This window comes from Crinia signifera, chromosome 19 (genome assembly GCF_055691185.1).
Source record: "Crinia signifera chromosome 19, ASM5569118v1, whole genome shotgun sequence".
NCBI lineage: Eukaryota > Metazoa > Chordata > Amphibia > Anura > Myobatrachidae > Crinia > Crinia signifera.
The window spans coordinates 40,631,979-40,647,612 of NC_139226.1; the positions used below are offsets into that span (position 1 = coordinate 40,631,979).

A 15,634-nucleotide genomic window follows, 5' to 3' on the forward strand; every position below is an offset into this window, starting at 1 on the left:
TCTCTGGCTGCTTCCGTCCCCCGGCTCCCTGAAAGCTCCCTGCCACGGACGCTCGTCCGCTGCAGGGGTTAAGACTCGCCGCTAGTGGCGGCGAGCATCAGCCACATTGAATAGTGGATAAAGTGCCGTAACGGAGAATCTCCAAACATGGAGAATCTCCGCAAAAACACGGAGAGTGCATGGCGAGTGAAATAAAACGCTCGCCATGCACGGAGAATTTTCTCATTGAATACTGCCCTATGAGCTCACACGTTACCACACCATTCACCCTGGTGAGCCTAGTCAAGCAATAAGGATACAGCTATTCTGTTCATAAAACCAGCAGTTATTGAGGCGAAACATATCCATTTATGATTAATTGTCAATTCCATCCAATTAAGGCACAATATAATATTTAATGACCACACACAGTTAGGTCCATGGCAGAGCTATCCGCTCCGCTAACATCCTAGACAAAATTGCAGCCTCTAACTTGCTTAGAGAAGTATTTTTTTAAACTCCTGAGGTTCCCATATTCCGCATCCTAACAGTCCAGGTTTACTTATGCCTGCAAGTAAATAGTGCCTCAATCATTATGTGCTTCAGCATGGATATCCTTGAAAGGTGGACTGCTGGGGTACTGCGATGGCCGAGTTGGGCAAACCTTGCTTTACCTCATTACAAAGGCTTTTTGTACAAAATACTTTTATTGCTCAGAAAATGAAGGCGCTTGATAGCAGTCTTTGCATTCTGCATGTCATACTGCTGGTCTCTCCCTGCCTGCATTAATATTTGCCTGCAGGTTTAACATGGTCTGAGGAAAGGGCTTTGGCAGCCATGTTTGTTGATAATGTGAAGGGCAGCCATTTTCTTAATACCCACCTACCTGAAGTATTGTACTAAGCACGGTAGTAAATGCTGCATGTGACCAGGCCTCAAAGGTGACCTGTTTTCTACATTGGTATAGGGTGGACAATGCAATAAGTGAGGCACATGGTGTAAGACTATAGAAACAGAAAATGACGGTACTTATGTAATATCTGGGCTCCCGGTTTTCTTATGAGACCGCGTCCGCTCGCCACGCTTCGGGCACGGTGGCTCGCTGCGCTCGCCACACTATATAAAATCAACTCCATGCGTAGTCAGATAGTAGGAGTATGAAAAAATGGGGTGCATTTAACATGGGAGCCCAGATAATACATAAGTACCAAAATGACTATAACATTGGCAAACAGTCTAGAGAGGTAGGCAGGGTGTGTTTTGGTGGTGTGTGGGGGGGAAGGTATTGAGCTTGGGGACTCTTAGAGTAGAGAACCTAGCTAATATTTTGTACTTCATAGAAATTACACAGGTGTGTGTCCTGCACACAGAAACCACCACTACCCCCAAAACAGTCTTCATATACAAATAAAAAGTTCTTCTGCCGCAGAGAATTACTTGTACATGTTGTCCTGAGCATAGTTGGATTGTCCCACACTCCTGCCTCACTGGAGTGCGCAAAAGGGCATGGTATCACTTAGGAGCACTCCACCTGCAGTATATCGCTGACATAAGTAAGATGCCCAGTTCATGCTGCACATGGCAGTCTCCCATACTTTCACATCACTCCTGCGGTAACAAAGTGAGCTGTACAGGTGACTCCTCCTTCCATCCGTGCGCCTTCTTCCCAAACTTGTACGTCAGCCTCCCGTCCACGCGTTCTAGAATGCCTGACTTGTAGTAGTGTCTGGAACAAAGTAACAAGTGTCATAATTCATCGCTTAGAATTCTCCTAGTATTCTATAACAGGCTTATTACGTTGTAATAATATAAGAGTTCTGGAACAGGTAATCTGACATTAGCTTTAATGATCTATAAGTGGTAGGAAAATCCGACGGCTCTCCAGCTCCTGTGGAACAACAAGCCCCATTGTGCCCTTGGTTTCAATAGATGTCATTCTGCTGTGCTGACAACTCATGTATTATAGTTGGAAGGTCTCCCTGTTACTGTTGCTGTTTGTCACCTGTTTACGCTACGAGTGACAATGGTCTCTAAGCAATCACTGACCACCGTGCAGGAGAAGTGCGCTTTCTGTTTAACCCCTTCCCGACATTTGACGTACATTTACGTCATGGTCGGGATGTACTTCCCGACACATGACATAAATGTACGTCATGTCTTTAAACCAGGCATGTCCAACGTTGGCCCTCCAGATGTTGTGAAACTACACATCCCAGCATGCTTTGCCAGTTTTGCTATTAGAGAATGCTAAAACTATTGCATAGCATGCTGGGATGTGTAGTTTCACAACATCTGGAGGGCCAACGTTGGACATGCCTGCTTTAAACTGTCACTGCGTCTAGAGACGCAGTGACAGAGGGACGATGTCTGCTGTCCCTGACAGCAGACATGTCCCTGCATGCCCAGGGGGGGCTGCGATGCCGCCCCCCCGTCGGCGATCGCTGTGATTGGCTGTTCAGTGTGAACAGCCATTCACAGCGTTTTCCTGTGTTACCAGCGAATCAGACGCTCGGTAACACAGGTGTCAATCACCGCCGGGCGTCAGGGGGCATGAGGGGGTCATCGGTGACGACGACACCTCACCCCACCTGCCCCCAAGGCTGTGATTGGTCCGTGGGACCCATGGACCAATCACAGCCAAGGCGCGACATTTAAACTAACGGTGACTGCGCTGCAGACGCCATTCCGGTCTGGAATTGCGTGCAGAGCGGTCACCGTGCCTATCTGCCGTGATACTGACCTGATCCTTGCAAATACTTACCTGATCCTTGCAAATACCTTACCTGATCACCTGATCACTGCTTGTAGCGTGCTGGATGCTTCCTGGATCTGACTTCTTGTGACTTCCTGCTGCTGCTGCAGTGTGATAGAGAGAGAGATAGAGAGATAGTGACAGAGAGTGCTATATTTTGTGTCTGCTACCCCCCCTTTTTGGGGGTGCAGGTTTTTTTTTTTATATATATAACTGTCAGTGCTGCTGCTGCAGTGTCATAGAGTGATAGATAGTGAGAGATAGAGAGATAGTGATAGAGAGTGCTATATTTTGTGTCTGCTACCCCCCCTTTTTGGGGCTGCAGGGTTTTTTTTTATATATATAACTGTCAGTGCTGCTGCTGCAGTGTCATAGAGTGATAGATAGTGATAGATAGTGAGAGATAGAGAGATAGTGATAGAGAGTGCTATATTTTGTGTCTGCTACCCCCCCTTTTTGGGGCTGCAGGTTTTTTTTTTATATATATATAACTGTCAGTGCTGCTGCTGCAGTGTCATAGAGTGATAGATAGTGAGAGATAGAGAGATAGATAGAGAGAGATAGTGACAGAGAGTGATAGAGAGTGCTATATTTTGTGTCTGCTACCCCCCCTTTTGTGCTGATCAGTATATCTGTGCTGATCAGCAACTTTTTAGGGGTGCAGGTTTTTTTTTTTATATACAGTATACCTGTCAGTTGCTGCCAGTTGCACTGTCAGTTGCACCAAAGGTTGTGCACCTGCTGCCCCTCACTGGTAATCAGTGTCGCATCAGTGATCACCTTTTTTTTTTTTTTGAGGGTGCTGTGGGGTCTTTTTTTAATTTTTTTTTTACACACACTGTGATTTTGTGGGTGTCCTGTGGCCACTGTGCGCTGATCAGTGACGTACATCACTGATCAGCTTTTTCGGCACAGGGTTGATCTTTTTTTTTTTTTTTTTTTGATCAAATTCCTGTTGCCTTTGAGCGCTGTTCAGTGATGGACGTTACTGACCAACATCTGTGCTCAATTTTTGGCGCAGGACCTTTTTTTTTTTTTTTCTGCACTACATACACACTACACACTACATTGAAATAAAGTTTGTACCCCCCCTACACTATACACGTGTTGAAACATTTCACTACCAGAAACACAAAAATAAAAATGGCATCCCAAATGTCATCCCAGTCATCCAGAAGAATGTATTCAGCGGAGGAGGCATATGCCATGCTTGCCTCTGACTCTGACACAGCCAGTGAGGCAAGCGGGGAATTTGAAGGATTCATCTTAAGCTCCTCTTCCTCCTCTAGTGATGAGGGACCCCCTCAAAGACGCCCCCGTAGAGCAGCTGAGACCCCCCCCCAATAATTGATCTCGTATGGACCCCACCACCAGACAATTTTGAGCCCCAGGTTCCTGAGTTTTTGGCCATCCCAGGAATCCAATTTGATTCAACAGGTCTCAGAGAAATTGACTTTTTCAAATTATTTTTCTCTGATGATTTTATAAATTTAATGGTGGACCAAACTAATTTATATGCCCAGCAGTTTATTGCTCAAAACCCCACGTCATCATTTGCTAGGTGGACCCCTGTAGATGCAGTAGAGATGATGACGTTTTGGGGTCTGGTGTTTCATATGGGCATAGTAAAAAAGCCAGAAATTAGGCAATATTGGAGTACAGATGTTCTGTACAGCACCCCACTTTACCGTATGGCCATGACCCGGAATCGTTTTGAGTTAATCCTTAAATTTTTGCATTACAACGATAATGCACAGTGCCCACCCAGAGATGATCCCACCTTTGACCGGCTATTCAAAGTCAGGCCGGTCATTGATCACTTCAGTGCCAAATTTGAAGAGATGTACATCCCAGATAAATTCATTTGCATAGACGAGTCCCTTATACATTTTAAAGGAAGGGTTAAATTCCGCCAGTACCTTCCCAGTAAGAGGGCAAGGTATGGCATAAAAATGTATAAGCTGTGTGAAAGCACCTCAGGGTACACCCACAAATTTAAGGTATATGAAGGGAAGGATTCAAGAATTGAACCGCCAGAATGCCCCCCCTCCCTCGTAGGTGTTAGTGGAAAAATTGTCTGGGATTTAGTGCACCCCTTCCTGGATAAAGGTTATCACCTCTATGTGGATAACTTTTACACCAGCATCCCCCTGTTTAAGGCCCTTGGTTCAAGAGGTACAGCAGCTTGCGGTACTGTGCGCAAGAACCAAAGAGGCCTCCCAAAAACGCACATTGCCCAAGTAATGAGAAGGGGTGAAAGCAGGGGAATATGCACCGAAAATATGTTGTTGGTCAAATATAAGGACAAGAGGGATGTCCTTATACTGACAACAATTCACGGAGACAGTACCACCTCCGTCCCTGTACGAGGTACCAGTACCCACACCTCAAAACCTAATTGTATCCTGGATTACAATAGGTACATGGGCGGAGTGGATCTTTCAGATCAGGTACTGAAGCCATACAGTCCCCTGCGGAAAACAAAGATCTGGTACAAGAAGCTGGCCGTGTATATCATCCAGATGGCACTGTATAACGCTTACGTGCTATTCCGTTCTACCAGCCAGAGGGGGACATTTATGCACTTTCAAGAGGAAGTCATAAAGGGCCTAATATTTGGGAACCAGCAGGCAGAGGGCCCCAGTACTTCTAGTACTGGCCCCCGTATTGTACCAGGGCAGCATTTTCCTGATGAAATCCCCTCCACTGGAAAAAAGGGCAGGACACAAAAAAGGTGCAAAGTTTGCTATAAAAAGGGAATAAGAAAGCAAACTATTTTCCAGTGTGACACTTGCCCCGACAAACCCGGCCTATGTATAAAGGAGTGTTTTAAAATATACCACACATCTATGGATTATTAGGTTCATAATTTCACCGTGCTTCGGGGGTCTTGCTAATGCCACATAGCACCCACCATTCATTCCACCAGAATCTGAGCCGCAAAATCCAAAAATCACTCCTTCCCTTCTGAGTCCTGCCATGCACCCAACTGGTATTTTTTGGTCACATGTGAGGAATTGCCGTACTCGGGAGAAATTGGGGCACAGATTTTGGGGTGCTTTTTCTCCTTCATACCTTCTGAAAATGAAAAATTTTGAGCCAGAACTGCATTTTTATGTAAAAAAAATGTAATTTTTCATTTTCACTGCCCAGTTGTATCAAAATTGGTGAAACCCCTGGGGGTTTGAAATGTACACTATACCCCTAGATGAATTCCCTGAGGGGTGTAGTTTGCAAAATGGGGTCACTTGTGGGGGGGTTCCACTGTATTGGTGCTTCGGGGGTCTTGCTAATGCGACATAGCACCCACCAAAATTCCACCAGAATCTGAGCTGCAAAATCCAAATATCACTCCTTCCCTTCTGAGTCCTGCCATTTTTTGGTCACACATGAAGCATTGCCGTACTCGGGAGAAATTGGGGCACAGATTTTGGGGTGCTTTTTCTCCTTCATACCTTATGAAAATGAAAAATTTTGAGCCAGAACTGCATTTTTGTGTAAAAAAAATGTAACTTTTCATTTTCACTGCCCAGTTGTATCAAAATTGGTGAAACCCCTGGGGGTTTGAAATGTACACTATACCCCTAGATGAATTCCCTGAGGGGTGTAGTTTGCAAAATGGGGTCACTTGTGGGGGGGTTCCACTGTATTGGTGCTTCGGGGGTCTTGCTAATGCGACATAGCACCCACCAAAATTCCACCAGAATCTGAGCTGCAAAATCCAAATATCACTCCTTCCCTTCTGAGTCCTGCCATTTTTTGGTCACACATGAAGCATTGCCGTACTCGGGAGAAATTGGGGCACAGATTTTGGGGTGCTTTTTCTCCTTCATACCTTCTGAAAATGAAAAATTTTGAGCCAGAACTGCATTTTTGTGTAAAAAATTTAATTTTTCATTTTCACTGCCCAGTTGTACCACAATTGGTGAAACCCCTGGGGGTTTGAAATGTACATTATACCCCTAGATGAATTCCCAGAGGGGTGTAGTTTGCAAAATGGGGTCACTTGTGGGGGGCTTCCACTGTATTGGTGCTTCGGGGGTCTTGCTAATGCGACATAGCACCCACCAACATTCCACCAGAATCTGAGCTGCAAAATCCAAAAATCACTCCTTCCCTTCTGAGTCCTGCCATGCACCCAACTGGTATTTTTTGGTCACATGTGAGGCATTGCCATACTCGGGAGAAATCGGGGCACAGATTTTGGGGTGCTTTGTCTCCTTCATTCCTTGTGAAAATGACAAATTTGGAGCCAGAACTGCATTTTTGTGTAAAAAAATGTAATTTTTCATTTTCACTGCCCAGTTGTATCAAAATTGGTGAAACCCCTGGGGGTTTGAAATGTACACTATACCCCTAGATGAATTCCCTGAGGGGTGTAGTTTGCAAAATGGGGTCACTTGTGGGGGGGTTCCACTGTATTGGTGCTTCGGGGGTCTTGCTAATGCGACATAGCACCCACCAAAATTCCACCAGAATCTGAGCTGCAAAATCCAAAAATCACTCCTTCCCTTCTGAGTCCTGCCATGCACCCAACTGGTATTTTTTGGTCACATGTGAGGCATTGCCGTACTCGGGAGAAATCGGGGCACAGATTTTGGGGTGCTTTGTCTCCTTCATTCCTTGTGAAAATGACAAATTTGGAGCCAGAACTGCATTTTTGTGTAAAAAAATGTAATTTTTCATTTTCACTGCCCAGTTGTATCAAAATTGGTGAAACCCCTGGGGGTTTGAAATGTACACTATACCCCTAGATGAATTCCCTGAGGGGTGTAGTTTGCAAAATGGGGTCACTTGTGGGGGGGTTCCACTGTATTGGTGCTTCGGGGGTCTTGCTAATGCGACATAGCACCCACCAACATTCCACCAGAATCTGAGCTGCAAAATCCAAAAATCACTCCTTCCCTTCTGAGTCCTGCCATGCACCCAACTGGTATTTTTTGGTCACATGTGAGGCATTGCCATACTCGGGAGAAATTGGTGCACAGATTTTGGGGTGCTTTGTCTCCTTCATTCCTTGTGAAAATGAAAAATTTGGAGCCAGAACTGCATTTTTGTGTAAAAAAATGTAATTTTTCATTTTCACTGCCCAGTTGTATCAAAATTGGTGAAACCCCTGGGGGTTTGAAATGTACACTATACCCCTAGATGAATTCCCTGAGGGGTGTAGTTTGCAAAATGGGGTCACTTGTGGGGGGGTTCCACTGTATTGGTGCTTTGGGGGTCTTGCTAATGCGACATAGCACCCACCAACATTCCACCAGAATCTGTGCTGCAAAATCCAAATATCACTCCTTCCCTTCTGAGTCCTGCCATGCACCCAACTGGTATTTTTTGGTCACATGTGAGGCATTGCCGTACTCGGGAGAAATTGGGGCACAGATTTTGGGGTGCTTTGTCTCCTTCATTCCTTGTGAAAATGAAAAATTTTGAGCCAGAACTGCATTTTTGTGTAAAAAATGTAATTTTTCATTTTCACTGCCCAGTTGTACCACAATTGGTGAAACCCCTGGGGGTTTGAAATGTACACTATACCCCTAGATAAATTCCCTGAGGGGTGTAGTTTGCAAAATGGGGTCACTTGTGGGGGGGTTCCTAACTTTTAGCATCTTATGGTGCCTAGAAACCTACATGGTGCCTAAAAAATAATCTCATAAAAAGGAGGCTCCAAAATCAAGTAGGTGCTCCTTCTATTATGAAGCCTGTGGTTTGGTCAACGTGCACACTAGGGCCACATATAGGATATTTATGAAAACAAAAGAATTGGGGGAATCAATTTTTAGTCACATTTCTCTAGTAAAATGTACTGTGTTCCTTAGAAAAATGTATTAAAATTGCAAATCTGCAAAAAAAATGAAATTTTGAAATTTCACCTACACTTTGTTTTAATTCCTGTGAAACACCTAAAGGGTTAACAAACTTCCAAAATGCTGTTTTGAATACTGTGAGGGGTGCAGTTTTTGAAATGGCATCATTTATGGGGGTGTCTCACATACAAGTCCCTCAAAGTCACATCAGAACTGAACTGGTCCCTAAAAAAAATCAGTGTTTGAAATTTTCTTGAAAATTTGAAAATTTGCTATTCATATTGTAAGCCTCCTAGTGTCCAAAAAAATTAAAAGGAAGTTTAAATAATGATGTGTCCAAAAAAATTAAAAGGAAGTTGAAATAATGATGGAAACATAAAGTAGACATATGGTCTATGTTAGTTATTAACTATTTTGAGTGGTATGATTATTTGTCTCACAAGCAGAAAATTTAACATTTTGCAAATTGCTAAATTTTCCATTTTTTTCCGACATTTTGGTATTTTTCACAAAAAAACACAGACTGTATCGACGAAAATTTACCACTAACTTGAAGTACAATGTGTCACGAAAAAACAATCTCAAAATCACTGGGATAAGTAAAAGCAAAAAAAAGTTATCCCCACTTAAGTGATACCTGTCAGATTTGAAAAAAAGGGCTCTGTCAGGAAGGCAAAAACATGCTGTGTCAGGAAGGGGTTAATACACTTACTCAGACTTGACTTCAGTGTTAGTACTCTGCTGCAGTGCACTGGAATGGCAATAAACACACCCACACCACCTGGTGTATGAGTTCACCACAGGCCTGTTTACACGGCCCCTGGATTTGGGCGTGAATGCTTTGCACTGTGCGTTGGGACTCGATTTATCACCAAACGGCAAAGCATCTAGAATACTGTTCATAAATATGTCTACCAACATGTTAGTGTTATGGGGACTCTGTTAATCCAAGTTGACCAGTCATTTGTGTCGTACGTTTGCAGATGTCAGGACTGTCTCTGAATTAATGAAGATGGCAGCTCTACTACACAGTGGCCCTTATTCTGGTTCACACGCAAAGGCAAATTCCTTCTCAAATGGACAAAACCATGTGCACAGCAGGTGGGGCAGATGTAACATGTGCAGAGAGAGTTACATTTGGGTGGGGTGTGTTCAAATAGAAATCTAAATTTCAGTGTAAGAATAAAGCCGTATTTACTCTGCACAGAAACAAAATAACTCACCCAAATCTAATTCTCTCTGCACATGTTACATCTGCCCCACCTGCAGCGCAGCATGGTTTTGCACATCTCTGAGTCAGGCCCAATGTAAGGACCCTGTCTATGAGACGTTAAACTGGGTACACATATATACAATCCCTGTTTCTTGCGACCGCTGGACCGACCGTACACCCGTCGGACCAACCACAAACAACAGCCGATCACGCGCGTACACACCTGTACAATTTTACTTACAACGTCCGATGTACTCCCGTCCAAACAGTCGCAAGAAAAAGATTGTACCACTGTACACTGGCTAATGACACGTCATATGTGACCAAATTATCATAATGGGCTGGGTTAGTAATTTTAGTCACCCATTAAAAAAAAAAAAACGGCGAAACCAGCACCATGCTGAAGAGCCGGGGCTGGTATTAAAAAATCAGGAAACCCGACAAATAGGGCTTTGCTGATTTTTTTTTAAACCAGACCCAGGGCTGGTTCCCAAAATACGGGGGACAAAATGACTAGGGGTCCCCCGTATTTTAAGAACCAGCCCCAGGCCAAACCAGCCAGCAGGGTAATTCCACAGCCAGTGGACACTTATTATATAAGGTCCCGCGGCCAAAGCATTCAGCCCTCTGACCGGTCAGCCTGGCCAGGGGACCTCCAGGACTTACCTTACCAGGCTGAAGCCTGGTGCTGTCCCCGGTGACCCTGTGCGGTGGCCACCGGGCTGATTCAGTGTAAAAAAATAGAAGAAAAACTATTGTCTTTTACTGTGGAACTATGAGTCCCAGCAAGCCTGATCCCGTCGGTGGGTCCTCTGGCGACGATCTCCTCATCTTCTCCGTATGCGCCGCATCAGCCGCCGGTACCCAATGGACTTTGAGATGCGCAGAGATGTTTCTTCTTCAGCGCCTCTCATCCAAATGATTCTATTGGCCGCCTAGTGGCCAATCAGGAGCTCGGCTAATAGAATCACTTGGATGAGAGGCATGGAAGATTAAACATCTCTGCGCCTTTCATTCCAAGCATGTACCGGCGGCGGAGACGGAGAAGATGAGGAGATCGTCGCCAGAGGACCTGGGTGAGTAGGATTTCCTTCCACAGGTTCCCCATGGATTTTTTCGGATCCAGGATCCCGGACTCTTCAGCCCTGGAGCCCCGGACCAACCCCGGAACCAAGGCACCGGACCCAGGGACCTACCGACGGGCTCAAGATAGGTAAGTATCAGTATGTATGGGCTTTGGATGTAATAAAGATTTATTTTTATTGTGTGTCAGTGTGTTTATTTGACTTTTTTTTCCTGTGGAACTACAAGTTCCAGCGTGCCCTTTAATGCCCCGCATGCTGGGACTTGTGGTTCTCCAAGTCCCAGCATGTGGGGGAGGCTTGCTGGGACTCATAGTTCCACAGTAAAAGACAATAGTTTTTCTTCTATTTTTCCACCCTGCCAGAGATGATGCAGCTATGGAACGCCATCTTTGGCAGTAAAGTCGCAAGGACGGCAGCATATCGGTCGAACGTGCGTACACACTGCACTTTTGTTCCGATATGGGGCTGTCCTGTCGGATGAACATTAAACAGCAAAGAACCGTCGACCGACCGAGTATGGACGGTCAAGACAGTTTTTTGCTGTTTATCGCTCGTACGGGATAGTGTACACACATATACAATTGAACGGCTGTCCGACCCAGAACGAAAGAACGGCCCGACAATTGTATATATGTGTACCCAGCTTTACCTAGGAGTTTGTGCCTGGGCACAGGATGCCTTAGTAAGTATGGGCCTTATTCGAGTTCACTCTTTCAGACAAAATCCTTCTTAGATGGACAAAACAATGTGCACTGCAGGGGGGCAGATGTAACTTGTGCAGATCTAATTAGATTTGGGTGGGGTTTTACTTCAAAGTGAGATCTATATTGCAGTGTTAAAATAAAGCAACCAGTATTTACCCTGCAAAGAATCACCAAAAAATCACCAAATCTATTTCTATCTGCACATGTTACATCTGCCCCCCTGCAGTGCACATGGTTTTGTCCATCTAAGAAGGATTTTGTCAGAAAGAGTGAACTCGAATAAGGCCCTATATTACATATGGATGCAATATGAGGTACATTATATCTCATATATGGATGAAGAGTACTGGTCACTAATAAACCTCTGGTTCTAGACACCTTACGCTCTTACCTCAGAGCCCGACTTAACTTCTCGTAGTTCATACACTTGTTCTTTTTCTGCTCTCCCCATAGCTGCGCAAACATGTCCGACCTAACGACGCGGAATGTCCCTTCTTTGCGGTTCTCCCAGCGGACGGCTTCCTGGTTCTTCTGGGGACTCAGCAGCAGGTCACGCACAAATTCCCACAGGTGCACACTGTGTTCTGACAAGATAGAGAAAAATGGCACTTAGCAAAACTGTAATAAGTACCCTACATCCTGCCGCCGCAGTATGGCCCTAAATAGGCGGACAAGACCGGCTCGGATAACTCACTGGAAATATAGCTATAATAACAGATAGCTGGTGTGTCAAAATGTGTGACATAATATTATGTACACTCAACGGGATGCGGTCATATGGTCGACAGTCATTAGGTCAACACCATTAGGTCGACATGGAAAAGGTCGACATGGGTCTAGGTCGACATAGGAAAAGGTTGACATGGTTCTAGGTCGACCGGTCATTAGTTCGACAATGTCAAGGTCGACATGGGGTTTTTCACATTTTTTTGAGCCGACATGTGCCGACAGGCGGTATTTCATGCCATACTATCCACTAGGGCGTGGTGGGAGAATAAAAAAGTGTGCCGGGCGCAGAGAGGCACCGTGCCTGATGCATAGCAAGCGACACAACTCTTTTGTTGGTAAGCTGCTCAATCAGAGGTGTGTCATTCAGGTGCCAACAGGGAGGGGTAAATCTGGTTAACAGTGAACCAGATTTACCCCTCCCTGTTGGCACCTGAATGACACACCTCTGATTGAGCAGCTTACCAACAAAAGAGTTGTGCAGTTGAGAGGCATAGATGGGTCAGCATTAGGAGGGATTGCTGACACCTGAGTGCCATTGGAGAAGCCAGGGGTATCTCCAGGTAAGCTGGCTCTCAGACGTTATAAGCCATTATCATGTGGCCTTACACTGGGCTATTAAGCCCAGACATATATGTTATTGCTTATGGGATGGGTTTGGGAATGTGGTGCCCCCTGTGTTGGTAGGGCTGGTCTGCTCCAGGTTAGCACACCCTAACACTTTATTAACTTATTTTTCCTATCACATTGTATATATTTTGTATTTTAATCCCACCTTCACTTCCCTACATAGCACTTATGTACTTCTTATTAACCCTTACTAATTTTCATTTGTGTGCTGCCCTGGAGTACTCAGCCTGTGTCGGCATGTTGGAGGCCCACACCCAGTATTAGGGACCCCCAGTGACAGAGAGGTCTTGACGCACGGCCTGGGGGCTTAGCCCTATATCTGCAGATATATGCAACCAAGATCTCTGTATTATCTGATTAATATGTAGTTCTTTTCTCATTCAGTGTGCAATTGGGATACAAACTGTTTTTTTCCTGCATAGCAAGCGATGTGAGGGTATGCGGTGCACTTGAAACTGTGTCCATGTCGACTGTGTTGACATACAGGTAAAAAAAACTGTGGGAAAACCCCATGTCGACCTTTTGACTGTCGACATAGACATTGTCGAACTAATGACCTTTCGACCTAGACCAGTCGACCCTTTCCCATGTCGACCTAATGGTGTCGACCATCATGCTGTAGACCAAATGATCCCAACTCCACTCAACAGTTTCATTACTTGTGATATGCATTATATACAGTATGTAGGCAGTGGTCCCTGTTCTTGTTGCAAACATAATGGCGCCTACACACGAAGCGATTTAGGGGCGTTTTCTAAGTGATCTCAGTAAATTGCTTAGAATATGCCCCTACATCGCTCTGTGTGTAGGGACCATAGTGATAGTGATGTGCGGACCTGCGCGTCACTATCGCCCGGTGATTAATATCCAGCATGCTGGATAAATCTAGTTAATCGCCGGTCAGGGTCAGTGTTCTCACCAGAGAACACCGGCCCTGACACATCGCTCAGCACACAGCGCTGACACATCGATGTGTACTGAGCGATCTTGTTGAGCGTTCTGTGCTCAGAATGCTCAGCACATCTCCACGTATGCAGGCCCCTTTAGTCCATAATTTATGTCAGCATTAGCAACCACTAGACCGTCTCTAGTTCCGAGTTATCACGTTATGTAAAGATATGTAGCAGATCCCATTCCGATCCTATTCCTTATTAACTTACAGGGTGATGCGTACATAGTGGAAGGCCGTGCTGTATAAGAAGCGGCTGCATCAAGTAACCTTCCAAATTGGATGTTTTCATTCATGAGCCCCTCCCAGACCTGATCTGGACTGTGCCCACCCTCCAGAGAAGCCTTGTCTACTACAAGTATACTGACATTCAGTGGTATGCAAGGGGGTAGACACTGCTATTACTGAGCCGAATCCTCTGTGATTCCCCTGGAACTATAATTATATGGCCAACTTATCTGGACTGCACCGGTTAACCCTTTGTGGGGGGGTATTTGATGCCTCATTTTTAGACCACATACAATAGAGCTGTTTAACCCAATAAGCTATCTATTTTTTTTTTTTACTACATTAATGACCTTAATAAGTGTCACAGCGGGTTACTACCTGGACAAGCAGAGACAGCATAGTGAAAAGATAAATAACTATTTTTTCTATTAACAAAGCTTTATTAAATAATACTTTTTGAAAACAGGAAGCTTGTGTGAGATCTCCTCAGTCAGCATGTAAAATATCAGCCACTGCAGATTACCGAACTCCCCCGTAGCTGCATTACAAGATCTTTGTGACCTGACGAGATCTCCTGTACTCTATGGGTGCTACGGGGTACCCATTGCTACCAATCATATTCTAGCTAGCATTTCTCAAGTATATTCTATCAAATAATAAGTAGAAGCTGATTGATTGCTACAAGCAGCTCCCCCACTCTTCAGGAGGTGTAATACATCTCACTGGCTGCCGGACGGGGTCCCGTCAGTCGGGATCCCAACAGTCATTAACCCGATGTCGGGATCCCGACTGTTAAAACACTGACGGCCGGGTTCCCGACGGCGGTCGGCTATTTTCTCTCGTGGGGGTCCACGACCCCCATAGAGGGAGAATAGAATAGGTGGCGAGCATAGCTAGCCACTGTGCCCGCAGCGTGGCGAGCGCAGCGAGCCCGCAAGGGTCTTTGTTGCGCTGGGCACGCTGTCTGAGACCAGGCAGTCGGGATCCCGACGTCGGGATAATGACTGTCGGGATCCCGACTGTCGGTGAATCATACCACACCCCATCTCACCTAAGTACAGAAATCATGGAGCCATGGCAGCATGCAGGTCATTTCCATTAATCAGCCTTTGTCAGCAGAGGCAGAACTACCATTGGTGCAGCACACTGCGGACCCTGTCACCCACTGTTTTTCCTTTTCACACTCTGCCTCCCCTGCCTCTCCCTGCCACCCTCTGCTTCTTCCTATCAGACCCTGTCTCCCCCTGTCACCCTTTGTCTCTCACTGTTACATACTGCCTCTCACTGTCACACTTTGCCTCTCTTTGCCTCTCTGTGTCACCCACTGCCATGTTACATATTGTGAACTTGGAGGGGGGGGTGTCAAATTATATTTTTGACCTGGTTCATACCCAATAAGTTCCACCACTGCAGTGGGAGGAACTTATTGTTAGGAGTATCAAAACCACTCCTTTATCTGGGAAGTGGAATGTCAACTCATTGTAAAGGCCCATACAGACTGGGCGACTTTGAGCTGAAAGTCGCTCAAAACAGCATGTTTGAGCGTCTTTCAGCTCAAAGC

The 15,634-nt window shown here is 45.3% G+C and overlaps 1 protein-coding gene across 2 annotated transcripts in view; it reads right to left on the reverse strand.

The window, feature by feature from the left end:
• Positions 1 to 375: 375 nt before the first annotated feature.
• Positions 376 to 15,634, reverse strand: part of LOC146042440 (uncharacterized) — a 41,439-nt gene continuing 26,180 nt past the window's right edge. For both annotated transcript variants that reach the window (XM_083162431.1, XM_083162430.1), the window contains 2 exons: positions 11,932 to 12,124; positions 376 to 1,705 (listed from right to left, as the gene is read on the reverse strand). In XM_083162431.1, the coding sequence (XP_083018557.1) occupies positions 1,582 to 1,705; positions 11,932 to 12,124 (317 nt within the window). In that variant the 3' untranslated portion in view covers positions 376 to 1,581. The remainder of the gene's footprint in view (positions 1,706 to 11,931; positions 12,125 to 15,634) is intronic.